This window comes from Aedes aegypti, chromosome 3, assembly GCF_002204515.2.
Source record: "Aedes aegypti strain LVP_AGWG chromosome 3, AaegL5.0 Primary Assembly, whole genome shotgun sequence".
In the NCBI taxonomy this organism is placed as follows: domain Eukaryota; kingdom Metazoa; phylum Arthropoda; class Insecta; order Diptera; family Culicidae; genus Aedes; species Aedes aegypti.
This window is the reverse complement of record NC_035109.1, coordinates 380,000,354-380,021,120: the sequence shown is the minus strand read 5'-3', so window position 1 is coordinate 380,021,120 and position 20,767 is coordinate 380,000,354. Positions and strand designations below refer to the sequence as shown.

Here is a 20,767-nt window from a genome sequence, read left to right as displayed (position 1 = left end):
ATCTTGACTTTTAAGACAGGCACCTTCAGCAAAGTTGTTCAGAAGCTCAGGAACTATCATTATTTTACAAAATCTCGAACTTTAAGGATTAAATGAAGAAAAAAAAATTGAACTACTGAACAACTCCGCCGAAGACGCCATCTTTCTAAGTGATCAGGCTCCTGAGATATTTGCAAAACAAATGTTTTATGCTCACTTTGCCGCCTATTGGCAAAATTTTGAATCAACTAGCTCCCACAATGATAGTCCATAAGTTACCGAGCAACTTTGCCGAAAACGCCATCTTTCTAAGTGGTCAGGATCCTGAGATCCGCGATACAAAAGTTTCATGCTCACTAGCGCCGCCTAGTGGCAAAATCCCAAATTTCTTGGCTAAAATAATGATAGCCCTTGAGCTACTGAACAACTTTGCCGTAGACGTCATCTTTCTAAGTGGTCAGACTCCTGGGATATTCGCAAAACCAAGGGTGTTGTACAAAGTACAACGCGAGACTACTCGCGTTACAAAAATTCGTGCGAGGACCGAAAGGTTAATACTTTCGATGCTCAGAAGTTGTATGTTGATGATTTGGAAAAGTATTGTGTCTTGCCGAATAAATTTAACACAAATTTTGTATGGATTCTGCAGATATGTTACATGTTCGGAGGATCAGATCACTAAAAAGATGAATCATAGTTAAATTTCTTATAAACATCAAAAGAACCTGTATTTACAAGTTTGGCAACCTGTAACTTAAAATTGTGACGTGCTGTAATATTGCTAATGGCGGCATCAGGTTTAGCAAACCTAAATTTACTAGAGACACATAATTTGATCCTTGAGACACGCCGACAATGTTATTTTTGTTACGCTGTGAAAATAATTATTCATTTTTGTTTGAACACAGGACCATAAATTGCAACGATGAAGCTCCCGATGATCACTAGTTATCCTTATATGTCTGAATACCTAAATACTTCAAATGATTCGTGCGTTCGAGAAGACATTTATTTTCAGCTTTATTAGGGAAATTTTCAGCCCGTGGTTGATTCATCTCCATTTGAGAAGGCATATCTTAGATCATCAAGTATGATACATGGTTCAATGCTACGAATTTACAAAACATTAATAAGTATGAGCTAAACGAATGCTAAAACGTTTTAGCTGACTGACAGAACCGATAAAACTTCAGAAATAAATCGGTCATCAAAGCCGAAATTATGTAAATGTAAAGTTGTATAAGTTATGTAAATGGAGTTTTCATATAAAGAAGTTGAGTGTACAAATTGATAAGTGTCTGTCTGCTACGAAGTATAGATGAAGAAATTTCAGATATACTGCTTCGCGTTGAAAAATGGGATAACCAACGTGCGAAGTTCGATTTTTGACCAACTTCGCCGTGTCGCGAGTGACTTCGCTATAGTGCGGCGCATCAGATTTAGGTAAGGGTGGCGGCAATGTCAAAATTGGAACAGCGCCGAACTGTCATTTCCATATACTGCTTCGCGTTGAAAAATGGGTTAACCATCGTGCGAAATTTGATTTTTGACCAACTTCGCCGTGTCGCAACTCGTTTTCAATAGTGCGCATAATGCACACGGTGGAGGGCATAGATGCGCACTATAACGAAGTGACTCGCGACACGGCGAAGTTGGTCGAAAATCGAACTTCGCACGTTGGTTCACCCATTTTTAGTCGCGAAGCAGTATACAAATCCGCGTTCCAATCGAGACATGTCAAAACTGAAACATGAAGTCACTCTTGTTTACAGGCACTCTAGTGCGCATCTTCGCACTATTGAGGATCGAGTTGCGACGCGGCGAAGTTGGTCGAAAATCAAACTTCGCACGTTGGTTAATGTTGAAATAAATAAACGACAAAACACAAGGCTTCTGGTCCACACCGCAGGCTGCTGACTGATATTGCTACCACGTCAGCATCTCTCTTTTATTCAATATCTGGGTATCAACCTATTCACAATCTAATTCTCTTTCCTCTACAATTCTTACACAAGACATCTCTACAGCAGGGTGTGTGATGTACCTGCCCTCCAAAAGTTCACTCATTTTATAACGCGAAGCAGTATATTTTTCGCAAAAACATACATTTTACAGGGTTTCTAATCCCGGAAAGAATTTTCCGAATTCAATTTACGGATAATATAAAATTTATACATACATTACTGGGAACTTCTAAACAAATCATTCAATTTATTTTTTTTTGCGTTTTTGAGAATTTTCCGAAATTTAGGTAATTTTTAGGAAATAACAATTTTATTTCCGTTCTCCGGGAAGTCAAATCCCAGGAAAATATGAATCTCTATCTATAACTACAAACAATGTTCAATCCAAGATTTTTAAAAACTAAAATGTGTTGAAATAAATAAGTACTGAGTACTTCATTTGCTTTGAACGCATTTAGTCTGAATACTTTTTAATTTGACTCATTTAAGCTCATGGAATGCAATGCAGTGAAATGGAACGTTGTGAAACTGAACGCAGAATCAAAACAAACCAGCCAATTAGGTGACCGGAAATACGCTTTTGCTTTGTGCGTAGGGTAACTTAACTAGACTAAAAATGAACCCCGATGATACCGTTCAAATTAGCGGGGGTGCACGGTAAATTTGAATGTAGTTCAAAATAAAAAGAAAAGTTAGAAAAATGTTCCCCCTAAGCTAAGATGGAAGATTGAAAAAAGTAAATGTATTTGTCCAAAATCACAGATGCTTAATTACGATATAGTTAAACGCACAATTTCAATTTACGACTCACTAACTAACTAACGAACTAATTACTGAGAGGTCCGATGTGAATACGGTCTAGGGCAAAGTTGTAGCTGATAAATGTATCTCACAGTATCAACGTAGCTGTAATCCCCAAGAGCAAATGGGCAAACACTATGAGCGATTGAATGATTTGCTTGCTTTTCTCATAGTAATTCCCATATAAGCATAGGGGAGCAAAAACTTTAAAATTTGCATCAGTCTAGTGAACACACTTTCGCCGAGTAAATTTCAAATTTGAACAGAAAAACTGCTGCTGAAGTTTCGATGATGACGATGATTACGATAACGAATCCTTAAACGTTAAAGTGGTTTTCATCATATTCATCTTTTATCTCGGGAATCCCGGGATTCCTGGGACATTCCGGGATATAGGGGAACGAGATGTCCCGAAATGGACACTCTTATATATCAGTATGATACTAGATCTAATTTATTCTAAAAATAACCTCCAATTCGCTGTTTTGCATAACTTTGATTGTTTTCATGAAACCCCGGGCTCGGTGTAAATTAACATGTGAATAAACATGAGAATGCAAAATTTTATAAGTACCTCGATGCAATTGCATCACGCCGAGGGTCGATCATCTGGTGCAACGTCATGTTGCTTCCGTGCAGTAGCTCTAGATGCGTAATCTGTTCATTATCTCCATGAGGCTAATATATTCACCACACTTTTTTTTATTTCGCAGAATGATCCCCCTACTCCCGCCAAAGCAGCTCATACTGGACTCCTTGCTTGAAGAGCGCCGTCACGGACTGCAAACCTGGCTCACCGTCGTCTCGATGCACCCGGTCCTCGGTTGCTCCCCGATCCTGGTGACGTTCCTGAGTGACAAAACGGCCGACTACCAGTACCGGATGCGAGTCATGTACGAAAAGCAACCGGACGAGTTCAGTCGCCTCCGGGAGGACGTCGAGTTGCCCTGGGAGGATCAGGAGAAGCTCCTGGCCAGTCGCGATCGGCTGCGCAAAATCCTTTACTCGCTTCATCGGTTGCGCAAAATCTTCGACGAGCAAGCATTCCGTGCCGAGCAGCAGGCACGTGACATGGCCGAGGTGGATCTGATCCTGCAAGGTCTCGAAGTGCGGGACGTGTTCGGCGAGCGGACCTTCGACGACGTGTCCCAAAGTGCCCAGGCAGCGGCACGGCAATCCGAGCGTTACGTGCAACTGCAGCGCAATGTCGTCAACGAGAGGATCCACGTGCTGATGGACCTTCTTGCCGCGCACAAGTAAGTAAGCGATTCCGATTGGTGGCACGTCCGTCACGTAGGAATCAGTTCGCATCGGAATGGATGTTAAATGTTGATTGATTTATAATTTGCAGCGACCTGTGCCAACGCGTGGAGAAAGGAATCTTCAGCGAACATCAAAAAGCTCTCTCAAAAACCGTCGGTTTTAGCCGGAGTCGGTTGAGGAATTCCGTTCGAGGTGGTAACGCAACGGTAAGCTTACTAAATGTAATTTTGGCTTGTGGTAACATGGTGCTCCTCTAATCGATTGATATATAGATACATATGTATATGTCACAGATGCACATCAATTTCATCGCAGCTTATGATCATAACGTTTCCTGTTTATCAACCGGATCCGAAGCGAACACCTTCCAAAGATGGTGGACAGCGATGCTGTCCGGCATTCTTGCAACGTGCTTTGCCCGTCATATCCTTCCAACTTTGGCCACCTTCTGGATATTCTCTTTGGTACAAACAAAGCAACAGTGAGACGCTAAAAATAAAATATCTCACTGTTGTTCGTAGGCACGCTTAGAAGAGTCGAATTGGGCATCTAAGAGAGCCGAAGGAGATGTAGAGTTGTGAAGGAGAATGTGGGGTCGTGACGGATTTTGGTTTCAGGTTGGCCGACGCACACTGTAACCTTCGCTGAAAAAACGTGATCGAAATTGTTTTGACCTTGAAAACATGATTTTAGTACTATAGTGTCTTCGGGAAAGTTTTTCCATAAATTATTATTTAGTTGGTGTTACATCAATTAATTTGATAAAACCTCGTTAACGATGTTACGCCAATTTACTCGGTCCAAGGCTGTGTCTCTCCAACCTCGATTTTGGCCCACGTTCTCCAGATCTTGTTGCACCTGATCAAGCCACCTCGCTCGCTGTGCTCCCCGCCTTCTTGTGCCAACCGGATTCGACGCGAACACCATCTTTGCAGGATTGTTGTCCGGTAGTCTTGCAACATGCCCTGCCCAGCGCACCCTTCCGGCTTTAGCAACCTTCTGGATACTTGGTTCGCCGTAGAGCCTAGCGAGCTCGTGGTTCATTCTCCGCCGCCACACACCGTTCTCCTGCACTCCGCTAAAGATCGTCCTAAGCACCCTTCGTTCGAACACTCCAAGTACTTGCAGGTCCTCTTCCAGCATGGTCCATGCTTCATGTCCATAGAGGACCACCGGTCTTATAAGCGTTTTGTACATGGTACATTTGGTGCGGGGGTGAATCTTTCTCGACCCATAGTAGCCCATAGTAGGCGCGACTTCCACTGATGATGCGTCTCCGTATTTCACGACTAACGTTGTTATCAGCCGTTAACAAGGATCCGAGGTAGACGAACTCATCAACCACCTCAAAAGTATCCCCGTCTATCGTAACACTGCTTCCCAGGCGGGCTCTGTCGCACTCGGTTCCGCCTATCAGCATGTACTTTGTTTTTGACGCATTCACCACCAGGCCGACTTTTGTTGCTTCACGTTTCAGGCGGGTGTAGAGGTCTGTCACCGTTCCAAATGTTCTGCCGACAACATCCATATCATCCGCGAAGCAAACAAATTGGCTGGATCTTGTGAAAATCGTACCTCGGTTATTGAACCCGGCTCTCCGCATGACACCTTCTAGCGCGATGTTGAACAGCAGGCACGAAAGTCCATCACCCTGTCGAAGTCTCCGGCGGGATTCGAACGAACTGGAATGTTCGCCCGAAATCTTCACGCTATTCTGCACACCGTCCATCGTTGCTCTTATTAGTCTTGTGAGCTTCCCGGGAAAGCTGTACTCGTCCATGATTTTCCATAGCTCTTCGCGGTCGATGCTATCATAAGCCGCTTTGAAATCGATGAACAGGTGATGCGTTGGGACTTGGTATTCACGGCATTTCTGGAGGATTTGCCGTACAGTGAATATTTGGTCCGTTGTCGAGCGGCCGTTGATGAAACCAGCTTGATAACTTCCCACAAACTCATTTGTTATTGGTGATAGACGACGGAAGATAATCTGGGATAGCACTTTATAGGCGGCATTCAGGATAGTGATCGCACGATAGTTTTCACATTCCAGTTTGTCGCCCTTCTTGTAGATGGGGCATATGACCCCTTGCTTCCACTCCTCCGGCAGCTGTTCGGTTTCCCAGATTTTGACAATCAGCCGGTGCAGACAGGCGGCCAACCTCTCCGGGCCCATTTTGATGAGTTCAGCTCCAATACCATCTTTACCAGCGGCCTTATTATTCTTGAGCTGGCTGATGGCATCCTTAACTTCCCTCAATGTGGGGGCAGGTTGGTTTCCTTCATCCGCCGTGCTGACGTAATCACTTCCTCCGCTGTCGTGACCCTCGTCGCCTGTGTTCTCCGTGCCATTCAGGTGTTCATCGTAGTGCTGCTTCCACCTTTCAATCACCTCACGTTCGTCCGTCAAGATGCTTCCGTCCTTATCCCTACACATTTCGGCTCGCGGCACGAAGCCTTTTCGGGATGCGTTGAGCTTCTCGTAGAACTTTCGCGTTTCTTGAGAACGATGCAGCTGTTCCATTTCTTCACATTCCGCTTCTTCCAGGCGGCGCTTTTTGTCCCGGAATAGTCGGGTTTGCTGCTTCCGTTTTCTTTTATATCGCTCCACGTTTTGTCGCGTTCCTTGCTGCAGCATTGCAGCCCGCGCTGCATCCTTCTCCTCCAAAACCTGCCTGCATTCTTCGTCGAACCAATCGTTACATGTCCTCCTTTCCGCGTACCCGACGATGCTCTCGGCTGCGTTGTTGATGGCTGCTTTTATGTTGCTCCAGCAGTCCTCAAGAGGGGCTTCGTCAAGCTCGCCCTCTTCCGGCAACGCTACCTCGAGATGCTGCGCGTATGCGGCGGTGACGTTCGGTTGGGCCAGTCGCGCTAGGTTATACCGAGGCGGGCGTCGATACCGTACATTGTTGATGACGGATAGTTTTTGGCGCAGTTTCACCATCACTAGATAGTGATCAGAGTCGATGTTAGCGCCACGATAGGTTCTGACGTCAGTAATATCGGAGAAGTGCCGTCCATCGATCAAAACGTGGTCGAGTTGTGATTCCGTCTGCAGTGGTGATATCCAGGTGTATCGATATGGGAGGCTGTGCTGGAAGTAGGTGCTGCGAATGGCCATGTTCTTGGAGGCGGCAAAATCTATCGGTCGTAGGCCGTTCTCGTTCGTCAGCCGGTGGGCGCTGAACCTTGCAATCGTCGGTCTGAACCTGACCAACCTGAGCGTTCAAATCACCTATGATGATCTTGACGTCGTGGCTTGGGCAGCGGTCGTACTCGCGTTCGAGCTGCGCGTAAAATACGTCCTTGTCAACATCAGTGCTTCCGGAGTGAGGGCTATGCACGTTTATGATGCTGAAGTTGAAGAACCGGCCTTTGAGCCTCAACTTGCACATTCTTTCGTTGATCGGCCACCACCCGATCACACGCCTTTGCATATCACCCATCACTATAAAAGCTGTTCCCAGCTCACGTGTGTTGCCGCAGCTCTGGTAAATGGTATGATTACCTCTAAACGTTCGCACCATCGAACCTGTCCAGCACACCTCCTGCAGCGCTACGATGTCGAAACCGCGGATCTTCAGTACATCGGAGAGTATGCGTGTGCTTCCGATGAAGTTGAGAGATTTGCAGTTCCACGTACCGAGTTTCCAATCGCTAGTCCATTTCCGTCGCTGTGGTCTTTGCCGATTGTTCCGGTCCGTATTCTCTCGTTGACGTTCCTGTGCTGATGTGTTTTTACGGCGGGCTTGCAGGGCCTGACACCAACCCCCTAGATTTCCGCTATTTTATGAAAGTGTCAATTTGGCGATTAATCCACCTAAAAGTGAGAACGAAATTTTAATTTTTGTATTTATGAATTTAAAAATAAACTTTATTCGGGAAAATTGTAGGTAATATTAGAAGAAACAACTTTGCTGAAGACACCGTATGCATAGTTTTTGATTTTCATGTACATTTCTGTAGTTTTTTTGGAACACCCCTAAAAATCACTTTTTTCATCATAACTTGGTTGGATGATTTTGTACAATTTTCAATTGTTCTAGTGTTATTTGTTACTTGCAAAAACACATAACTTTCTCCAGAAGAGCATATTTTTATCTCTCATACTTTTCGAGTTATTGAAGGTTTTATATAAAATTTTGCACCTTTTTGACACTAAAAATCATTAGGTCGCGCACATTTCCGCAGTCTGAAACATGTTCATCCAATGGTTTGAAACTAATACTATGAAATGCAGAGAAAGCCGCTTTTAGCCTGCTTTAGCCTGACGGTCAAAAGAAAGTCTGGAAAAATGTTTACTTACATGCAGAATATCTGGCATCAGTGTATCGAATTTTATGCAATAAAGTCAACAATATAATCAATCAACAAAAGGTCGGAATAATCTGTTCAGACAAGTTTATCACAGACAAACAGACAACATATCCAACACACTTTTCGTCGTTCACCATTCCAACGTTAGCTGTTTATTTTTTGCAGAAAAACACTTATTTCTATTTTTTCTGCAGGAAGTCTCAGTCCTTTCTTGAGAATTTTTCGGAGCTCGCAGCAAAAACTAAAATGTATAATATAACTATGAAACATTTATTTTTTCCTTTAAAATTCATATTCAATCCATAAATCAGTAAATATTAATGTTTAAGATTATCATCATTATTTTTAGCTTCACTATCACTGGTTTGTTCGTTATCTTTTTTAACCAAAAGATTTTCCCATCCTGATAAGGAAACACTTTTTTCTCGGGAATGCTCTAATAGATGTAATCACAGGATTTTATGTCGCCAACAAACAGTGTAATAATTCTTAGTCAGTATAAATTCTGGACTCTTAATATCCTTGTTACATCCTCTTGAGCCTCTTCGGTCAACTGTCCAATAGAGACCAAGAAAGAAATTACCTCACTTCCTCGTATAAGGATTCAGTGTACAAAGCGTTGAGCAAATTTCTCCATAGCATCGATGTTACTGACTCGATTCACATTTGAACTGTCGAATCTATTTATTGATTTAATCGAATCCTTTGCATCTATATATTTGAATTGAAATTTATGAAGTTTGGGTGGGATCAAATGAATTAGCAGTTGACACCAACATCTTTCAATAAAATCAGTTTTCATATTCGATACAACAAATTCACTAATTAAAAATTTGGTTTCTCTCCCATCAATTCATTAAGAAATATTTATCGATTTCTACAAAATGAATCGAATCAAAAACTCGAATTAAGAAAATCAATTCATTCGGTTCTAGATGCTCCAAACATCGATTCAAAATATCGATTAATCGTAATGACAACTTAAATATTTGAAATATCAATTTAAACTCAGCCAAAGCTAGTACGGATGCTGATATTGGATGCCACTCATATAAACCAAAAAGCAATTAAACAGTTTGAAATGCATACTTACCGATTTTCTCGCATTGAAACATATTTACACAATTATGAAGAAACAATCCACAATCGCCTTCGTGTACTGCCGTTCTACGCATATTTGGCTCGCAGCTCATAAGGTTTACATAGAAAATGGGACAAGTAAGTGTAGATGAGCAGTGTAAGCAGGTTGTAATTTATTAATGGTCTCTTTTATACATGGGTTCGATCACCACAAATGAACAAATTCAACAAAATGTTATCATAGAAAAATGTATGAACAAATTTTGTTACATGATCTTTAATATGATCATCTTAAGATTTCAGTAATTCCGCTGTTTTATTTTGTATGATGCTGATAAATAACCTTCGCCAATCGTATCATCAATCAAGCGGTTCTGGTGATGGCAAATCACATGACACGAGGGTAAATATTTCCGATAACTATTACTAATATTCTAAAATATTTCAACAAATGTATTTTTTTTCATTCTCCACAAATTATCAACTATTTATTGTAAAATGCATAAATGTTATAATTGTGAATAAAACTAAAATATAGGGATTTATGAACAAACGAAAACTATAACATTTTTTATTGGTTTAGTGGGAAAAAATGTCATTATCGGTATTTTACTAGTATTACCGATAAATCTATGACAAAAGGTTGAAAGACAAAAGGCCGAAAGGACAGAAGGTCGAAAGACAAAAGGTCGAAAGGACAAAAGGTCGAATAACAAAAAAGAAGGGACAAAAGGTCGAAAATCTTTTTTCAAAGAAGGAAAAATTTCCCACCAATTAAATCATTTTCGACCTTTTGTCCTTTCGACTTTTTGTCTTTCGACCTTTTGTCCTTTCGACGTTTTGTCTTTCGACCTTTTGTCCATAAACCCTACCGATACTGATCGATGTAGTACCGTTGAATCGGTATTCAGCAAAAGTAGTCGGAGCCGGAATCCCTAATTGACCACCTACTTCATATATGGAACTAACGTTAGAAAAGTGAACGATGAAAAGAGTGTATGATATTTAGTCTGTTTGTCTGTGGTAAACCTGTCTGAACAGATTATTCCGATCTGTTGTTGATTGATGTCATTGTTGATTTGATTGCATAAAATTCGATACAGTGATGCCAGATATTCAAGTTAAGCCAATATAAGGGGTAGTGAATAAGTGTATATTATATCTGCATGTAAGTAAACATTTTTTCAGACTTTCTTTTGACCGTCAGGCTAAAAGCGGCTTTCTCTGCATTTCATAGTATTAGTTTCAAACCATTGGATGAGCATGTTTCAGACTGCGGAAATGTGCGCAACCTAATGATTTTTAGTGTCAAAAAGGTGCGAAATTTTATATAAAACCTTCAATAACTCGAAAAGTATGAGAGATAAAAATATGCTCTTCTGGAGAAAGTTATGCGTTTTTGCAAGTAACAAATAACACTAGAACAATTGAAAATTGTACAAAATCATCCAACCAAGTTATGATGAAAAAAGTGATTTTTAGTGGTGTTCCACAAAAACTCCACAAATGTACATGAAAATCAAAAAATATGCATACGGTGTCTTAAGCGAAGTTGTTTCTTCTAATATTACCTACAACTTTTCCGAATAAAGTTTATTTTTAAATTCATAAATACGAAAAATAAAATTTCGTTTTCACTTTTAGGTGGATTAATCACCAAATTGACACTTTCATAAAATAGCGATTATTTTATGGAAAAACTTTCCCGAAGACACTATAGTACTAAAATCATGTTTTGAAGGTCAAAACAATTTCGATCACGTTTTTTCAGCGACGGCTACAGTGTGCGACGGCGCTGCAGAATCGTTACCCGTTCTGTGGCGTAGTTTATTAACGCGCCCAGTCTAGTGTTCCATATAATTTGTATGGAATGAAAATTTATTGAAAACACTTAAGTCTATTTTCTCAAAACTAGGTTTTTGTCACTCACACCCCTCAATAGTTTTTAGAAAAAAAGATCATAACTTCATCAGGTGAACAATTTCACTCCGAAATTGATTTTTTATTTTGAAGATAATTTTTAGCGCTTAAACACTTTCGATAGAAAATTTGATAATAAATAAAATGTAATAAAATAAAAACGTTTTGAAATCTTTTAGAGGAGTACAGTGTGAACAACATATTTTCGTGGTAGTAAACTCAAACAGAATATTGTTTAAACTGTACTAGAAGTATGTACTGATAAACCGTCGATAAGATCTAATATAGTTTATTTGACAAAAAAAAAACCCGGTTAAGTTATTTTCCGGTTAGAGCTTACCACCATCAACATTTTATCAAGCGGTCAACAGGTGAAATCCGGGTAAATCGGACTGCCTTCATTTGTCTCAGTCTTCATTATTTAGGAACAACCTGCGAAAAATTTCAATTCTAGCTTCGGTGAAGGTAACGTGTGTTGGATCATTCAACATGGTTTAAAAAAAAATCGGTCTCAATTTATTAACCCATATGCTAACGTTTCTCACTCTCCATCGCTTTTATAGTCGGAAAACGGTGCCACCGTGACAGCGTCCCAATCGACGGCGCCAGCTAGCGACACACCACCGGCCACATCAGACCCGCACCTGAACCGGAAGTGCGCCTTTGCCCTGCAATGCGTGCGCAGCGAGACGGCCCTCGCCGAGCAGTACCTGCAGTCGCTGCCGGCCATTCTGCTCTCCTATGCCACCGAAGAATCCCAATACCACAGCAAGGTAACCGATATCGAGTTCATACGGGCGAATCGTTGGAAGTATTTCATAAATTTCTCTTTCGCCGCAGATGTCGAAGATTTGGCATCAGCTAGTAGCTAACGAATCTGCTTCCAAAGTGTGCTAGTGGCTTCTCAGGCTGCTAGAGCTAGCTAGGGTTATTTTAGTGTCACGATGAGCGGGGGTTTTCCTGTTTCCTGTTGGAGACAATTCGTTTGTTTCGAGGGGTTGCCAAAGTAGACGTTAGAATTCCAGTAGAATAAAACTAAGACTATACTGAAAAACTGCATCATGTTATATGTAAAAGTTTATACGTTCCAAGAAATCTACGGCGAGAAGCTTATTTAGTGATAAAGATATTGACAAAAGATTAGAATACATTGTAGTTGCCATTTTAATTTCTGTAGAAATATTTATGAAGTATTGAAAGAATGCCATTATGTGTTTACCTGCTAGATTGTAGCAAATATCTTAGGGATGTTGAGCTCTTCATTACGTTAGTGTTCTTGTAACGGCAGGTGTTTATCACAAAGTCCTTGGGGACTCACAGAATACGTAACTAGGGATGTCATGTCTATTAACTCGCCCTGTCTAGTGTACTGGGTGTCGTGGGATAGAAGCCCACCAGAACGATTAAATTATTTTTCACAATTTGACATCTCAATTTGTCCAAATTGACTCTTGTATCTACGAGATTTAGTTTTATTTCACACAATTTGTTTATTTGACCTGTTTTTTTTTTGTTTTTTACAAGGGGGAAATCTGCAAACAGATCCCCTGAGAAGGTAGCTCAGAGAATGCGGGGATGACGCACCAACGACGACCCGCTAAAACCAGCCTATGCACTGTACTTGAGCAATTCTTTTAGAATTTAGGCAAACTGCTTGTCCTAGGCGACTTAAACAATGTTACAAGGGACCAGCCTCGGAAGGGCTAATCCTCTGCAGCCAACTCTTGGTCGGCGCGCCATAGGTGCTGCAATTCTAACATAATGTGACAGCCGTAGTTACTGCATTCCAGCACTCGGCATCCGTACACATTCTCTCATGACATCGAGTTGCTCAGTAGCTACCTGCATTTTTGGGAGGTACTCCCTATACGACCCATGGCCTCAATTAGTCACGGGCCATCGCACAATGGTCGGGAAAAAATGAAGTTTGGCCAGCACTAGTTTTATCACCTTAATCGATGAAATATGTAATCTGAATATGTTATTTGGCGTTTGTATCGTTTCAGAAGGGATTATTAACATATTACGTAACTTTTTTAAAAAAAGTTTTTTTATATATTTTTTTATTAGAAATGCAATCAAACTTGGCTGAAATCATAAATTTTGTTTATATTTGACCGAGTTTGATCAAAATGTGTATGAAAAGTGGATAAATAAGTTTTAAATAAACTTTGTATGAAAAATATCATCAAAATATATGAAAAATATTGTATTATTTAAATAGCTCTAACTTGAAAATCAGCAAATTTGTGCAAAAAATTCAAACGGTTTTTGTAAGATCTAAGAATGCTTTTTGATGTACAATATTTATTTATTTGATTCTTATTCAACTGACTTCCCCGAGTCTAATTGAATGTACTTAATCTAATATAACACAAATACAATCCATTTCGTACTGATAACATACAAGAGAATTCTACATAAACATAAACATACTGATAAGAAAAAAAAAATGTGATAAAGTACATATCATACCGACATAAATCATACAAACGAAACATAATTTATCATACGTGATTGACAAACAAAATAGAAATACGTTTTAACATGGGCTTATGGGTTTCCAAGGAGTGCTCTGGCGGATAAATTCTCGAAACTTTATACCACACGGCCAAGTCGATGCTTCCAATGCTCTATGCTTCCATTTAACATTCAGTTCAATTTTGTATGAAACGTAATCTAAATTTTGCATTCCTTTGGGAACTAATTTTTTGACACTTTTTAAATCCATTTGTGTCGTCAGCTATTTGCGTAGATTGTAAACGATCGTCGTGTACATCACTCTGCATATCCTCGTTAGTAAATGTGTGCCTGCTATTGGTTCCATCTAGTACTTTGGGCGTTTGAATCGGTGTAGAATGTCGCACTGCAGTGGTCGACAAAGGCGATGAAGACAACATTGAAGAGTACGATCCAATTGTCTCGATGATATCAGCTACTTGGGTTTTGATCGTTGCAATATCACGAGCAAGGGCTAAGGAATCAGCTTTATCTGCTTCCAACTTCTTTTTCCAGTCATCAAATGAACACAAACATCTATCGCAGAACCAAAGCACGTTTTTGGACAAAAACTGTAGCTGATCCATTTTCACATTAGCACACGTTATGTGGAATATTTTTTCGCACGGCCCCCCACACACGACGAATTGGCCGATGGCTGAATTGATTGCAAGCGGGCATTTAGCGCATCGCATTACAACGTTGTGATCTGTAGTAGGCATGATAAAGTTCACAGTTTTAAGATTTTAAAAAGTCTTAAATACTTTTCGCACAATGCCAATCGAACCGAGATGAAGTAATACGTTCCTTAAGCACTTTTTCAAAAATTTTCGTAATTTACAACAAGCGGAAATATACGATAAACCGACGGGCAAACAAAATCGATCAACAGCGTAAACAACACTTGCTCTTTTTGCGCGACAGTTCAATATTTGAAATGGTGGCGACATGACGCGACAAGAGTTGTTTTTCATGTTCAAAATCCTCAAAACTACTAAAGTGTAATTTTGAAGAGTACAAAAACTTCAACCAACTTTGGGGAAATATTGCATTCCTAAAATATGAATTTTGTACCTTATTTTAAAACAAAATTTTTAAATTGTTTAACTTCAGCCACTTTGCCGTCATAAAAGTCAAAGAAATTGAGATGTTAGTTCAATTTCAATTAAGGATAATAATAATATAATATAGGGTCAGTGTTCCCTTAGTGGACAGTCCCCTATAGTCGCACTAGTGGCTTTTTACGGCCGTTTTGCTATAAACCTTTTCAAAACATTTTTTGACATGAAGGTCAGGAGCTATTTATCTAAGTACCATTGATGCATAGCTTGATTTTGTTCAAAAAATGATCGAAATAATTAGTTTTGCTTAAAATTTGAGCTCCCTTGCGCCTATAGTAAACCTATTGTTCCTATAGTAGCACTGCTCAGAGAAACTATTTTTTATTTCACAAAATAATCGATGAATTAAGAACTTTTTATACATCAAACGAAAGCTTTTGATCCACACTTTGTAGGAAAAATATAAAAGTTTTGTAAAAATACGGTTTTGATAAGTGACGGGGTTAGTGGTCTGAGACGGGGTTGGTGGTCTGATGGCTACCGCTTCTGCTTCATATGCAGAAGGTCATGGGCTCAATCCCAGGCCCGTCCCTTTCCTCGTACTTTGTAGTTGTATATCTCTCACTTGCTTCTACCTTCCATTCTAAATATATCACACTCAAACTATTCGTTCATAGCAAACGCTAGAACCAGAGACGGACAAGAAACCGTTTCCCTAACGCTTCCTACTTCCACGCGCACGCCTTTCTTACGCCTGATACATAGGCAGTCTGCCAACCACAAAAGCAAACCTCTCTGCCATGCCTTTCCCCCAATCCATACACTCCCGCATGAACTGACGTGGATGCAGTGGAATATACGGTCTACGTGGGAGTCAGTTCAATGCATCATCAATTCCTCCCCCTTCCCCTCATTGGTCAGCATTCTGACGTGGCAGGTGCCATTGTTGCCTAAAAATAGAAGATCACCAGCACTTATACACTGAGGATGCCTGTTAGTCCCAAGCAGTCATTCGGTTGGTTCCTTGTGTAAGTGCAGCTGATCTGGGGATACTGGAGTGCATCCACGGGCGGCCAATCAAGCTCAAGCTCAAGCTCAATACGGTTTTGATAAGTATTTTACCAACGCCGTGATGCTAGTGCTACTATAGGAACAGAAATTAGAAATAGTGCTACTATAGGCATATGTATTCCTATAGTGGCACACAAGATAATAAATGCAAACATTTGAGTTTTCGTAGTTTTCATATTTTTCCCACAAGACCAAGATAAAAAGCTTTCAATTGATGAAGAAATAATGACGATAGCGTTATTTTTCGATTTTATATGAATATTTGTTCTTAGCTATGCGGCTATTGGTACATCGACCCTATGAGGTATATTTTAAAATAATAAAAACATAAAAATCTCAATAATTTTTGGTAGTTCTGGCCGCCCCTTTATATGGAGCCCGACCATTGTGCATCGGTCGTCTCACATGTTGCATTGGAGCGGCCAGTGCCTGCCGTCGCCACAATGTCTAGGCTTTTGCCCACACTGTTCTCACTGATGTTGCTCGCCTCGTTTCTTGGCGGGAACCTGAGCCGGTTACTGATGGGTCCAGAAGCCTCTCCTTCATATTTCGACACTTTCATATAAAATCCTCTCCTTCATATTTCGGTGCAAGTCAGATAATGGCATCTGTAACGGTTCGTAGTACCCCCTCAGCAGGTTATCGAGGTTTTGTGGCGGTTAGTGTAGTTTTCGTGTCACTTGAATATTTATAATTCAGGAATGTGTTTGTGTTGTGTTTCTGCTCTATGTTGGGTCATCCGATCGGTACGCAGCCTTCCAAATGCTACCATAACTTGAAGCCACCGACCAATAGAGGACTCAGCCTAAATCTCATGGGAGCAACCATTGCTAGCAGGCCATGATTAATATTCTGTAGCTCCGCAGTAGCTGAGATCGGCCATTGCCCAAGCATTCCCACCAGTGATAGATATGGGACAGTGAGTGAGGTTTTTGGAGGACACAGGTAGAATTTGGAGCCCTCAGTTGTGAAAGGCAGTAATACCTTGATATCCCCATCCCCCGCTCTCTACAGAACCCCGTGGCTATACCACAGAACCGTGGTTTACTCCAAAATTGGGCAACAGATCCGGCCAACGCAACATCTGGCCGAAGACTAGAAGACAATGGGTTGAAGTCATCCCTGGCCCATTCTTCAAGCTGATCATCGTGTGGTCCAGTTAGACTGCAAAGGTCAAAGAAGTTATTGGAAAAGGACAAACAGATGACGCCAGCTGAAGAAAGGGGCCCTTGAAGAAGCAAGAATGTTAAGGTCAGAATAGTTCTAAGAAAGTGGGTGAAAGCCAAGCTAGACAAGAAAACAGTGAGATAGAGAGAAGAAGAAGAAGAAGAAGAGGAAGAAGAATAATAATAAGAAGAAACAGGAGTGTGAAACGGTAACGCAAGTATTTTCCTGAATCCGCGAAACAGCATAGGATAAGCGTGTCGACCCTAGGGTTGAAGGGTATACAGAGTCTCGTTAGCCGCTGGGCAGGATCACCTTCTGTGAACCCTCCTTAAGCTGACTGTAGCTGCCGGTGAAGAGCCGTGAGTTCCACATCTGAGGCTACTCCCGCCTAGTTGGAACAACCAGGCGACGGATTTGGAACGTACTCTGGAAGGCGTACTTGGAAGGCCTGCCATGGTTTTACGGGATGGGGGCAGCGTGCGCCATTAGCCCACTCGCCGTTTCGGTCTGTTAAGCCCCTGGACTTTCGTCCCTGCTACCCCGGTAGATCTTACCTCGTAACGCACTACGTAAAGGTGATCTACCTATGTTACGGACCACTGTGCACTGTTGAACAGTAAATTCGTTCCCTTGCTTCAATTTATCTAATGCCATAAACTTGACACCTCGTCTGCAACAGGAACACTTGATTTCGAACCATCCAGCGTTGTACGTATCTGCCTAATTATAGATATTTTCGCCAAAAACGCCGGAATAAACTGTAAAATACCCTTATATCAATAGAAAGATAGTGGCGTTGGAGGTTATACCAGGTCCGTCCCACTCGGGCTCGGATTGGGTACCACTTCTAGTACTGCATTTGGTCCCTCGGTAGTGCAAAAGGTACCCAAGTTTGACAGATCGCAGTACACTTTGAACGGCATTCTAGATTACCTTATGAGCCATAACATTTTAAGCAACTGCAAGGGACATGGAGGTCTTTAATTTGTCTTTGGTTATACTCTCAGAATTTATCATCCGCGAGGTGAATATCTTGTTCATTTTTAATCGGTCCTTGATCAACATCCAGGCTTCCTTATGTAAGGCATTGGGCCACTGACCTTTTCCCTGTTGTAGAAGGCCAGGTAATATTAAGTATTGAGTTCGGACATAAAAAAAAACATACACTGCTATTTATTTCAATATTGATTTATTTCATACAAATGATGCTTATTTCCACTGTACTTCCCTCTCCAGAGCTTTTCCGGAATTCAGTACAAGTTAAATATATTGGGTATGTTGCATTACAAAACAGCAAAATACAAACCGGTCCGAAGCCACGTTTCGCTACCTTTCGTCGATCATCATCATGTCGGTTTTTTGTGAACCATGCTGAAGGATCAGATAAAGGCGTATGAAATACCAGTCTTCTAATCTGAGGAGAACAAAAAATCTATGGCATTTATATTGTTGAACTTGGAATGAGGAGATCGCACGGAAACCGGCAAGAGTATCGACGAAAGCCAACGACCAGCTTCAACAGAGTGGTATTGAATCTGAATGATTCAAATTTGGATTGGGTATATTTGTGTCGCTTGGTTGTACTTGCTCTGAAGCACAATGTTGCATTGTTTCTCCTTGAAAATATTGCTACAATAAAAATATGTTACACTTAGTACGGATGATCGGTTGTTTCGTGCTTCCTCGCGCATAAATATAAATCACTAGATAATGTGGTGAAGATCGAGTGAACTGTATATGATACAAACACTGGAAAAACGACCTTTGCTTCGCTAGATTTGTATGGTATGGGGGTATGCTTTCTATATGTATATACGTATGTGTTTTATCGTTCAGCTGAACTGCGGTTATGTCCTATGTTCCATACAACGAGTAGATTTGTGATGATCGTTTGCTTTGCTGACGGATAGTGTGCTGATTGAGTAGTATTTGTTCATATGAGTTTCTTTATGTACATGATCGTAGTCTCTGTGTGTTAATTTTTGTCTATGCTTCACAAAGTAATACCTCTATACAAACTAGCTCAAAATGGCAGTCTTATTCCTGTGTCCTTATTGTGTTTTGACTTTTGATGCTGGGTAAAAACGAATTGATTTAACTATTTCATGATTATCGTTTGTCTAGAACTGTTTCAAGCACACAGAGAAATAATTTGTAAAGATATTTTTGTATAGATGATAATTGAACTACTACCGATTAGAAGTGACATATTCCCGTCCTATACCTAAATTTCCTTCATCTCCCTCGTGTAGGAGATCATTTCTCGGGCGTACTTTTGAAGCGCGACCATTCGGGGTCTAATTTGATAGTCAAATAAATATGCTCGTCTCGCGGTGTTGCCCCACCGAATTTTTATTCACACAACACGTCAGAGCTCTGAATAATCAAACGAGTGGCGGCTTTCGATCGATCGAATTTGCTAACCGTCAATATTGGTTCTACGAATAAATATACATGCACATGTTATTAATTTACACTCTACCGTAAAAGGTGGAATATAATATCACGACTGCTTTTTTTATATTTGTTGTTTGGTTTCTGCTTACGGACTTTCCCGAAAACTCATCGCAGATTCCTCGTTCTGTGATATAAATTTACATTTTTTTTCTAAACTAAAACCAGTTCACAATACGGAAGCTGTGCGACTACATAATCTCATTCGATGGAAAACAGTCTCTATATATATTCGGGGGACTTAAAATTTGGAAATGCGGGGGTTCTTTTTTCAAGAGCAGAGGGATTAACTTTATCTAACTTATACCGACAGTGCAAGCGAAAAACTCTCCCCAACTTGTTCTAATCAAACTCATTTGAATGAAGGCTTGAATCTTGATCCATGTAGATAATTTGCAGGTTGCATGATCACATATTTGGCTGGAAAACATTACTAGTAGGTACCGTAAAGTGTCCTAATTCATCGCATTTGGTCCAAAATTTGTCGAAATTTAAGAAAATTCTGGTGTTTGCTCATACTGCTATATGTATATGATGGTAATAAATCACAATTGCACTTCTAATTATCATTAATAATCATTTCCAATTTATTAGAAATATTTCAAAATGCGTGGAATTAGGATCTTAGGTGCGCAGAATTACAGCACTTTACGATACTTGAAGATGAAACGAAACAATTAAGACATAACTCTCCATTTAGAGGCTCTGTGCTCTGCGCGATGATGAGCGACGTGTGCTTAAATTTGAAAATACCTCGTCGGATACACTTGAGGTGATTGCAAGGTGAAAGCAGGCTTGAACATCTGAATAGCGAATCCAGCGGGCGAGGAAACCCTGAGGTAATTGAGTCGAGGAGGTTCTAAGTTGCTCCTTATGTACTGACCTATACTTCAACTGACCCGAACAAGAGTATCACGCTCCTGAAGGAATAAGAAGAATTACTTTTTGATTAAATCTCTACAGGAAAAACAAGATGAAACCTTGAGCTATTCCTGGAAGATTTCTAACAGAATCCATAGACCAACTCTTTCAAATGTATGAAAGTCACTATTTATTTCAAATTTCCTTGTTAAAATCCTTGCACCAATAATAGAAACACTGTGCCTTTAGGGGAAGTATGTTTTTAGCAAGGTTCCTTTAACGAAACAGTCTGTTGGAGAAATATCTCATTGCTGTAAGAGTTTTACG

General features: G+C 40.5%; 1 protein-coding gene across 10 annotated transcripts in view; it reads left to right on the top strand.

Annotated features, from left to right (window-relative positions):
• LOC5567468 (sorting nexin-8) overlaps window positions 1–12,495 on the top strand; it is a 64,544-nt gene extending 52,049 nt beyond the window's left edge. For 9 of the 10 annotated variants that reach the window (XM_021852801.1, XM_021852800.1, XM_021852797.1 and 6 more), the window contains 3 exons: window positions 3,458–4,000; window positions 4,096–4,213; window positions 11,891–12,495. In XM_021852801.1, the coding sequence (XP_021708493.1) occupies window positions 3,458–4,000; window positions 4,096–4,213; window positions 11,891–12,199 (970 nt within the window). In that variant the 3' untranslated portion in view covers window positions 12,200–12,495. The remainder of the gene's footprint in view (window positions 1–3,457; window positions 4,001–4,095; window positions 4,214–11,890) is intronic. The other variant, XM_021852802.1, reaches the window with a different exon arrangement.
• The last annotated feature ends 8,272 nt before the right edge of the window (window positions 12,496–20,767 follow it).